The sequence below is a fragment of the Alligator sinensis genome, unplaced genomic scaffold, assembly GCF_000455745.1.
Source record: "Alligator sinensis unplaced genomic scaffold, ASM45574v1 scaffold1097_1, whole genome shotgun sequence".
In the NCBI taxonomy this organism is placed as follows: Eukaryota; Metazoa; Chordata; order Crocodylia; family Alligatoridae; genus Alligator; species Alligator sinensis.
Window position 1 is genome coordinate 3,372,134 of NW_005841950.1, and position 10,984 is coordinate 3,383,117.

At 48.1% G+C, this 10,984-nt stretch overlaps 1 protein-coding gene across 1 annotated transcript in view; it reads left to right on the forward strand.

Moving 5' to 3' along the window:
* STRA6 (stimulated by retinoic acid 6) overlaps window positions 1-10,984 on the forward strand; it is a 43,904-nt gene extending 32,920 nt beyond the window's left edge. The window contains exons 13-19 of the mRNA XM_025199895.1: window positions 1-8; window positions 288-421; window positions 4,063-4,180; window positions 6,343-6,444; window positions 7,553-7,716; window positions 8,827-8,964; window positions 9,604-10,984. The exon at window positions 1-8 is cut by the window's left edge and continues 59 nt beyond it. Coding sequence (XP_025055680.1) covers window positions 1-8; window positions 288-421; window positions 4,063-4,180; window positions 6,343-6,444; window positions 7,553-7,716; window positions 8,827-8,964; window positions 9,604-9,782 — 843 coding nt within the window. The 3' untranslated portion in view covers window positions 9,783-10,984. The remainder of the gene's footprint in view (window positions 9-287; window positions 422-4,062; window positions 4,181-6,342; window positions 6,445-7,552; window positions 7,717-8,826; window positions 8,965-9,603) is intronic.

Here is a 10,984-nt window from a genome sequence, read left to right on the forward strand (position 1 = left end):
ATGCACAGGTGATAGCCTATTTCTCTCTTGCTGGGTTTTCAAATCTCACTTCCCCCGATGATCTGTTTTCCTAGTTGCAAGGATATGGGGGGGGGGGGGGGGGGGAAATCTATTTTTGTGGGGGGGGGGGTTGGAGGAAATCTATTATTCTACCTCTGCCTTTTTGGCCTCTTGTCCTAAGCGCCTTCTGAATTGGGATATCCCTGCTTATATAACCCAGATGCTTCCCTCCTGAGTTCAGCTGTGTAACTGAACTGGGCTATTTAGGTCTCTCTCTCTTGTCACAGGAACAATCTGAAGGCTCTGTACCGAGGGGCTGTCTTGGATGTCTTCTATCCTGCCCAGAAGCTCCGCCCTTCTCAACAGGCCATCTTCTGCTGGATGAGCTTTGCCAGCTTCCAGGCTGCATTTGCCTGCTTGGGTAACTTGTTTTCAGAGAGAAACTAGGCCAAAGAGGTGTCAAAGAGTGGGAAGAAGAAGAACACACTCTTCCCTGCAGGAATGACTGTTTCCACCCACAAAAGAAATGTTAAGGGGATAGTTAAGAGATTTTAGGGTCAGATCCCCAGTTGGTGTAATCCAGCATACTTCCAGTGAAAATCAGTGGAGAGACCTTAATTTTACGTAACTACAGATCTGGACCACTACACCAAAGCCAGCCATACTGATCCTGTATCTGGCCTAAATGTTTTGCTGGCTAAATGGCTGGCAGAGACATAAAGCAATGGATGAAGTAGCATACAGAACATCAGTTCTTCAGTGCAGTGCCCCGTTTATTAGATTCATAGATGCTAGGGTCGGAAGGGACCTCAATAGATCATCGAGTCCGACCCCCTGCATAGGCAGGGAAGAGTGCTGGGTCTAGATGACCCCAACTAGATGTAATGGACTTGTCCTGGTTTACTTGTCCCATAGTCCATGCAAGATGCTCACTGCTGGAAAACCTGCCATAAACAAGTTTGGTTGTTTAAAAACAAGTGTGGAAACAAAAACTTGTCCACTTTGGTTGTTTCCAGCTTGTTCACTGCTGGAAACCTGCCCATGCATGCAAATATGACTGTTTCAAAGATGGTAGCCGTGTAGTTTGGCTGGAGTTTGGTTGAATGTCTTGCCTCAAGGTCCTTCCTATTGTGCCCTAAACCGAATATGACTAAAATGGGTTTTCAGGCTGGGCCTTGGGGCATAGATGGATCTATCAGAACAAAACCCTGTAGTTGGGATTGAATGGTGACCTGTGAGGCTGGTTAGAAAAAGGGTGAAAATCCTGTTGTGGCCTCTCAAAGGAGTTGTAGTTTGTTTTCTTGTGTCCCCCTTCTCTGTGGGCCAAGGTCCCCACCAGATCTCCTATCCCATGATGTGCCACAACCCAGGATCCATGAGGCAACTGCCTCCCCTCTGAAAGAAGATGATGGAGCAGCCTGGTAAGATGGTGTATGCAGGGCTGAGGAGATTAGCAACATGAGGACCTTGACCTAAAGTTCCCAGGAGATGCTGCAGCATGGTATCATAAATGAAATGTCTTGCTCCTTGGTAGTTTTCAGGCACATAATTTGTCAACCAAAAAATGCTGTTTGTGGAAAACTGCGTATGTGTGCGCCTTTGTGTACAGGTACATCACCGTTTGTCCCAATTTTTATGTCAAAACATTTTCAGCCCTAGCCAGTGGTTATAAGCCAGTCGCATGCATTCCTAGAAGTGTGCATGTTTAATGGAAGAAAGTGTTTATAATGGCTAAAAGCAACCCTTTTTGGAGAGCTCAACAGATCTAGTAATGATGTAGTACAGGGGTATCCAGCATATGGCCTGTGGGCCAGATCTGGGCCCCAGAAACTCTTCCAGACTGCTGGGCTACTGGTGGGCCAGGGGCTTTTGGGGACGGGGCCAATGGTAGACAGGGCCTGCCTCAGAATGGGGGCACCTGTGCCCTTGATGGATGTAGTCCTCAGTGGCACAAGGATGAGTGAGGGATGTATCACACAGCCCTTGCTTGCCTTGCGTAGTACTTGCCCCTTTCACTGCAACTGCTGCCACCCCATGCCCTGAGCTGAGTCTAGCTCGTGAGGAACCCTGTGGCCAAATCCAGCCCAGAGCACATGGGACCTTATTCTACAGGTTGATTGCCCTAGGTCAACTGGTGCCCTCCTCCTTGACCACTGCAGTCCGAAGTTGGCAATGTGTTGTCCTGAAGTTGAGGGACACTTTGCTCCAAGCATGGGCCACTTCCAACGTGGCTGGGACCAGAGTTGCAGTTGCTGCTTCTCCCTATAGTGTGCCTGTTGCTTCTCCCAGCTGCTGGACAAAGCTTCCCACTGTGGAAGCTCCCTGGCTCCACGGGCTAGATAAAATGGCTCTGCCAACTATAGGTTGTCAATCTTTGATTTAAGTAGTTCGGCTGAGGGAAGACTGAACTCTTCTCCCACCACCCAAAATTAACCCTCCATGCAGACATCTGGTTTGGAAGCTTGTACCATCCCTGCCTTTGTATCTGATTTGTAGAAGCACAGGAGGAATCTTGTCCCCAGCAGTAACCTGGCATAAGCTTTACAAATGAAGACTTCTTTGTACCATCGTTCAGTGCTGAGTGTTGCCTTAGCAATCGGAGTTGGCGGGGGGAGGGATTCTAGTACAGATTGCATTAGGCCTAGTGTAATAACAATACACGCGAGTGTCACACAGCCAGATGCCGTGAGCATGACTCCTGCTTTTTTAACTCTCTATTTTTAAGTCATTAAAGCAAAGCACTTGAGCTGAATGAATTGGCTACGTGTTGAGCGGACTCCAACTGCTTGCCTCGTAGATCAGGATAAATGAAATGCTGGTGCTGGGGATGCTGTTTATCTCAGTGTGATGATGATTATTAGAAATCGGTTTCAAGCCCTAGAGATGGCTCTTCTCCATGGGGATAATGAACCAAGTGGCAAGAAAATGCCAAACCCCAATTAAATCCAATAATCAAAAACATATGTGGGGGGTGGGTGGTGGGGGGGGAGAGGAATGGCAATCTTGCAGTCTTCTTGGAGGATTGAGATCAACTTAGTCAATTAACACTTGGGTGGCAAGGGAAAAGATTGGAGGCACCCCAGGGATTAGGCTGGGATTTGCCAATCAGTCAAGGGGAGTGATGTCTGGAGTCACTTTTTTGAAAATTAAAAAAAAAAAAAAAAGCATCCATGTCATTTAAAAGCACAAATCCCATTAACAATGTGAATTGTTTTAAATCACTTGGGTACCGGCTGAAAAATGTAGGCAGTCCCAACTCCTATCAAAGTTCAATGCAAACTGGGTGCTTAATTCACTTGAGGCTCCTCTCCAAACCCAGCTTGAATACATTCTGCTGGAAGATCTCCAGTTACTAAGAGGGAGGATGCTCTTCCTCCTCTAATTCCCTGAGATACATGAGCAACCCCATGAGGAAAAATAAAGGAGGAAGGGCTTGAAGTGTTGGTGCAGGAGTCCTGCAGTTCTGAGGAACATCAGTGCAACATGGGGAGGGGTAAAGGAGATATCACTCCCATCCACCTCACTTGCCTTCATATTAAGGCAGTCAAGGGGCCTTTTTAAAACAATGTCTCCTTTTTCTTTTTAATCCAGAAAATACTGACTTGTCAAAATTAAAGTGTTTGTACTAACATAGACTTGTTTTCACCACCTACTTCCTTGGGAAGGCTTCTCAGGGTTATGGTAAATTTTCTGGTGGCATACACTTTCAGCCTACCCTTAAAAATGAGACAGTGCTATGGGTAGGGAACTCATGTATGACTTGAATCTGACACCCCAATTACAAGTCACTGATTTAGATTTTTTTTTTTTTTACTGGAGCATCTTTTTGCCACACACGTCTGTGGAAGTTGAAATGGTTTTTTTTGTTCTTCACTGGGAGAAAGACCTGGAGGCTTCGTATGAAATGGCATTCTTGTTTCCCGGCCAGCCTTATTTAACACTCGGTGGCTATTCTGCCAATAAATTGGGATGTGATTTAAATTTCCTTGCCCATCTCCTTGCATTTTTTTTCCCCATCCCTTCCGCTATGGCTGATCATATGCTGTGCCTGTTTCTCCAAAGGTCTCATCCTTCAGCAAGTGATCTTCTTCATCTGCACTGCGGGATTCACTTTCCTTGTTGTCATTCCTTTGCAGTCTGGTACACACATGCATCTTTTTAAGATCCTGCAAAACATGTGGTGAGTGCTCTTCCAGCTCGGTGGACAGCATCAGGGAAGGATGGGACCTAAGAAATAGAGAATGGGATGACTTTTTATTTAAGCCACAATATTTGCAGAAGCTGGGCAAGCAATATCAAGGCAGAGCATATGTCCTTGATGCAGCTGGGCTGTAAATGAGCTGAGGTTAGTTTTGTCATGTTGTGATGTTCCACCTACAGGTTGAGATGCAGTGTTATGATGGGCAGGTAAATATGGCCCCTTCCATTGCAGAATAAAATTGGATCTGCCATGGTTGGGATTGTTCTGTGGATTTGAGATAGATGGCAACCATCTAGCTCAGGGGTGGGTAATTATTTGGACCTGTGGGCCACATAACAAGTTTTGCTGAGTTGTTCCAGGCTGGGTCAGCATCCCTCTCCCCACCCTGCTCAACAGCTCATCAAAACTCCCTATGTGGCATGGGGTTGCAGGTGAGGCCAGGGTCATGGGGCAGTGACCGTGTGGGACCAGGGCCTGGGGCAGGGCCATGATCCACTGCTTGCACAGCCCTGTGATGAGCATGGGTTCTGCAGGCAGAGATGCGTGGGGACCAGGCCCTGTGATGTCACTGCCCCAAAATCCTGGACCTGGATGCAGCTCACCCACCTGTGGCCCCATCCCATCTGCCTGGCCATGCACCTTGCTTGTGTGACTTCTGGCAGGTCTCCATGGAGTCCCCAAGATCACGGAGTGGTGCTAGCATGGGGTTGGGGAAGAGCTGTGATCTGTTCCTTGCCCAGAGAACCAGAGCTTTGTCTTGGCTGCAGCCCTGTGCTGTCACTGCCCTGTGATCCTGGGGTGTCTGTGGAAATTGGCTGGGAGCCGTTGGGGCATGGCTCATGGCCAGGTAGATGTGATGGGGCTGCAAGCAGGCAGGATGCTGTCTGGGATCTTGGAGTGGTGACAGCACAGGGCCTGGGCCAGGCACACCCCTGCCTGTGAAACCCATGTCCATCGCAGGGGCATGTAGGCAGTGTGTCAGCACCCCAAGATCCATGCGGGTCCCACCCCCAGTGGTGAGTGCAGGGTGGAGGGGACAGGATGTCCGAGGGGGGAGTGGGGCTGGGTCCAGCAGCTGCAGCACTGGAAGGAGCCACTGTCACTGGTGCTGCTGGGAAATGCAATCCAGCTGCCATACTGCCCAAGTCCTGCTGCATGTCCGGGGGTGGCGGGGCCACCTGCATGCACCATGGCCTTGGCTGCCCTCTGTGCCTGTACTGGATGGGACCAAGGAACCTGCCACAAGCTGGACAGAATCCCTTGGTGGCCCAGACATAGGCTACAGGCCATTTTTTGCCCGCCCCTGATCTAGCTGCTGGCACAGCCCCAAAGTGAAAAGAGATTCCTGTTCCAGTCGTGATTCCCCTGCCTGGGGGTCTCTTTGCTCAGAACCTGGTTTTGTGTCCAGTGATGCTAAACACCCTTACTGTCACACAGTGTGGTCTCTGGGAGCCAAGCCTTGATGCCTGCTCAAGAAGGCCGCCACAGGCATGCTTCTACCTCCACTCTGTATGTGCTTGTGTGTCTTGCCTGAGTTTCCCAGAACCGAACAAGTGTTGTATTGAGAAATGAGCCTGAGCTGCACACCTGTGGTCCAGATCAGAATCTCCTTGCAGTTTCAAGGATGCATGGCTTGGGGCCCATCACTGTCTGCATTGACCTGATGATATTTCTATATTTTCATCTTCTCCTTCCAACTAAGCTGGGCCCCTTCTGTGGAAGTTGATTGGGTGGCAGAACAGGATTTTGGGAGCTCTCTTAACACTGATCCATACTCCTCCAAATGAGGAAGTACTATAGAATAATACTCAAGCAAGTGAACTGGCCAGAAATCTCCAAGAAAGCAAAGTTCTGGGTAAGAGGGTGGTGCAGATGTTCTCTTGGGGGTGTGGGAGCAGAAAGGCAAAGCCAGTCTTTGCCCCACTAAAAGGGTGTATTGAGCACTACCATCCACAGTAGTAGGTCCCTATAAAGGTTACAGTAGGGATGATTCCTTTCATCTTCCCTGAACCCCAGGCATCTTCAGGCCACGTCACAATCTGGCTTCAAGCATCCAGGCCATCTGCTCTTTAAGGGACTGACATAAGGAACATGCTGAATGAAATCTGCCCTCTCCCTGGTTTGTTCTTCTGTTCTTCCAGGCCCTTCTGTCTGATGCTGGTGGTTGCTGTCATTGTGCAGAACCTGGCTGCTCACTTTTGCTTCCTTGAAAAATGCTACCTGCAGAAGGAGCTGACCAACAGGTGAGAGGACCTCAGCTGTGAACATGGTCTGCTGCCTTGTTCCTGGTTCTCCAGCAGTCATAAGACTAGTTGATTTATGGTTGGTACAGAGCTCTGAAGTCCCAGCTGTAGCTTTGAGCATAGTTGAATGCTGAGCACTTCTTATCCTGTCTTTCTGACAGTTGTCCAAAAGCTAACGTGTGAACTTGCAGTTTTTTCTGGAACCTTAATTCATCCTGCATTTATTAGCAGATTTATGCAAGCTCTCCTGGCCTTGTGAACCCATTAGGTTTGCTATACCCATCCCAGATTTCCAGTCATTTAACCTCACCCGTACAATGCTTGGCCAAGCTTTACCACAGCTTTTTCATTACCAAAATGGGGAGATTGAAACCAAGCTAGTGGTAGAGCTGCAGTAAAATGCCATATCTCTAGGCTTAGAGTTGAGGAACCATTAGAGAGCTTTTGTATTTCCTAGATCTTAAGGCCAGAAAGGACTATTTTGACCAGTGACCGACTGTTGCATAAGACAGTACAGAGGGGATTTCTTTCAGTTACTTTTGTAGTAAGGCTAATCTGTAACCTGGAGTAGTTGCCAACAAGCCCAAGGCCAGGAAGCCAACTCCTAATATCTTGGAAGGCACATGGGATGTTGCTAGCTTATTTAGTCCCTAACGGGCAGATTTACAAACTCATTTGAGGGCAAAAGAAGCTACAGAAACTCCCATTGTCACCTACCTCAGCCATCTGGCTGCCTGAAATGTTGAAGAAGAAGAGGGGGCTCCTGTCATGGACTAACTTGGTATCACTCTCTGGATCAAGTGGCATGATGCTGGGTTGGGTTGGGTCCCTTGTCCTCAGGAGCCCCATAGATTTAATAGATTTCTAGGGTCAGAAGGGACCTTGTAGATCATCGAGTCTGACCCCCTGCTCTAGGCAGGAAAGAGCTCTGGGGTTAAATAACCCTAGCTAGATGCCCATCTAATCTCTTCTTGAACACCTCCAAGGTAGGGGAAAGCACCACCTCCCTTGGAAGCCCATTCCATATTTTGGCAACCCTCACCATAAAGAACATGTTCCTGATATCCAATCTAAATAACTTATTTCCACCTGTGCCTTATGCCCCCAGGCGAGCCCTCTACATCTTGACCTACCTGCTCTTCCCAATCAATGTCCTGGCAGGAATCGTGGCTGGAATTTGGAGAATGGTCATTTCAGTGCTTTACAACGCCATCCACTTCTGCCAGCTGGACATCAGCCTACTGAACCGGGCCATCGAGGTCTTTGATCCTGGTAAGGGGGACAAGTTTACATCCCTGAACCAGGCGATCACCACTGAGGAGCCAAGGCACAGTGCTTCCTCCACAGATCTCCATTGCCTTCCATGGGAGGATTTCCTCCTAATCCCAGTTCTGCAAAGCTAGTGGGTACCCACAGGGATTGAGGCTCATGGGGCTAATTTGGCCAGTCACAAGGTGGCCTCTTGGATCATGCACAAAATGTAAACACCTAAAACTAATCTGATGACCCTGTGCATTTCAAGGAATAGGTGCAGGATGGAGATTATGGTAATAAAGTAACCTGGGTGGCCAGTTGGCCATTTTCTAAAAAGCAAGGGTGGGAGGTGCTGTCTCATGGGAGCTGTGCCTGGGGTACAGCAAGGTATAGTTTGAGTTCCCAGGCACAACTGCAAAACTATTTACTATTGAAGATATTAATCTCTTTGAACCTTATAGATTCCCCTCTCCCTTCTTAGTGAGGCTAAGTAACACTTGGATGCTGTTACCTTGGCATGAACTCTTCTCCATGGCTGGTATACAGTGGCAAAATCGGAGTACCATTGTGGAAAGGGACAGGGTTTTCAGCTTGCTGCAGTCAAGCCTCTCCAGGGAATGCTCCCTGTATGAGTGAGAGGGTAGCAGGGAGGTAATGATCCTGGCCCTCTTGGTGCTTGGCACTTGCTACATACGAGACTGAGCATGCACGGGGGGGTGCCCTTTTGGCCCCAATCTTTGCGTGCTCCATTCTGTGTCATGGTATGTTTCTACCTTCAGTGTGTATTAAACCTGCTGAGAACAAATCTTAATCCTCTACTTCCTCTTTTACTGCTGGGGATCAGGGTATGGAGCTCATGAGTTGCTATTCTCTGATCCCACTGGTGTGAATCCAAAAAGGCCCTGCTGGCTTTGATAAAGTTGCCACCACTGTAAATCCAGACTGGTAGCTATGACTGAATTAGGTCTCTGTGACCTCCCACCTCCCCCAGCAATTTAATTTTTCTCCTGTCCTACAAAAGAAAAAACGAAAACTGAGCACTGCATGCCGTGTGTGTGCATGAGCATGCACACATGTATGCATGAGCTCCTCTGCATGCTCTTATGTGTGGACTGTGTTTCCCTCTAGGCTACCGCACTTACTGTCATTACTTGAAAATTGAGGTCAGCCAATCGCACCCGGTGATGAAAGCCTTTTGCTTCCTACTCCTCCAATTACCCAGCCCCAAAGGGCAGACTAGAATTGAACCAACTGATGTGGAAGAAGGTGAGATCTTCACCCTCCCCCAGCTATTGCCTAAACGCTAAGAAACAGCTAGCCAGCTGAGGGAAGTGTGATTTCCTTGTGATGGGGCTGGGAGGGAGCAACAGCCTTGGAGTATGTTTGCTGGTCTGTCTCTCTCATGCATGCTGGCATTGCAAGAAGCCAGTGGGGAAATCTTCCCATCTCTTATTCATGGGCTTGTCCTTTCATGTTTTTTCCCCCCCTCTTCCCCTCCCATCACCACCAGGTCTATGCTTTGCCTGTCCTCCTTGGAGGGCTGGGACTGGTCCCATTCTTTCACCAAAGAAGCTGTTGGTGTGGTGAGCAAAGGGAACATGGAGAGGTCAATAGGCTGTGGGCAGTAGCAACTCCCACCAAGGTGTATACATACACTTTCTGCACCATACTGAGCTCTTGCTCTTTGCCTCTCTGGCATGAAGTACCTGGGGGGGATAACTGCAGTGTCTTTCCTGGTTCTGCCCTGCCAAACTACAGACTCCTCCTGTCCTCTCCCAATGCGGTGTCAGGAGCATTGCTTTTCCTCCCTCCACACCCAGAGGTGTAGGAGATGAGTACCCCTCCACTCCCAGAGACACATGGGAGGAGGGAGCTGACTGATGTTTTTGTGCTCCTTCTCTGCAGGGATCCAGCTGATACACACCAAGAAGGTGACTTCAAGGCAGTCCCAATCCAAGCAGACCCGAGCCCGGTGGTGGCTGGCTTACACCCTCCTCAACAACCCCTCACTGTCAGCTTGCCGAAAGGCTGTTCTTTCTGATCCCACTGCCAACGGGACCAAGATGAGCCCTATGAAGCTCTGAATTGCAGAGCGAACCACCCCTCGTATTTGGACTTTTCCTCTGAGAAGGAACCTTAGCCCTCAGTCTTCACTTTCTGCCCTCTCTCCTCCTATCTTCATGTGACCCACTGCTCTGCAGCAGTGACCTCAGATCTCTTTAGTTGTAGACTAAGACTGAACTACAACCACTTGGCTTCCTCTGAGACGAGAAGTTTTTGCCAAACGGCCACATGGAGCTGATGTGGACAAATTGCCTGCAGTTTTTAAAGCCAGTCTGAAATATTTGCCCCTCGCAGTATATGTAGGAAGAGGCTTGGAGCCTTTTGGGGTTGAGAGAGGAGTGTGTGCTGGGCCTCAGCATTTCTATCCTGACCTCAGTCTTCTGGGCACTGTTGTATCTCTGTTACTGGGAGGAGGGGCTAGAACATCAATGAGGAAAGTCAGAGCTACAGGGCTGAGGGGCATTGGCCAAGGGTGTCCTGCTAGCTGGCACAGTGGAGCTCGGTCCTATTTAAAAAGCTCCACTCCCTTTTCTTCCTCAACCAGTCTCTGCTTTTTAATTTTAAATCCAAATCCATTACAACACATTCTCTAGCAGCATTTTTTTTTTCCCTGGCTGCCTTGGAGTCAAGATGTCTGTCTATCTCCGTTAGAAGAAAAGCTATTCCACTAGGGAGAGGTTGAAAAGCCCAGTGCTAAGGAGATGCTTATGAAGACTTTCCTGAGCGATCGGAAGAAAAGGATGGGGAGCCTCTTAAAATTAACTAAAAAAAAAATTATATATATATATATATACTTTAAAAAAAATGTTGGGTTTTTTTCATATGCCTTTTTTCTGTGGATTTTACTTTATCCCAGGCATGCTGGGTCTTGCACACAGATCTAAGGTTTTACAGATTTGTACAAGCTTTAAAATTATTCCCTCCCCTCTGCCTCCAACAGGATGCTGCATTATATAGATACTCTACAGTCTTCGCATCTGTTTTTTTTCTCATGTCCTATTTGCATTGTTGCCTCTGGTTGTCTGGATAAACTGGAAGCCTTTCTCACCCCATTTCCTCACCCTATGCTTTAAAAAAAGTAAAGCCAGTGGTTCTTTTTTGTCTATTTTTTTTATTTGTCTGGTGGGACATGGGCAAGTGAGTGAGCTGAGCTAGAATTTGTAGAGTACGGAGAGTTGAAATTCATTTACATGTTGAGGTGGACATAATAAATATGTCTCAT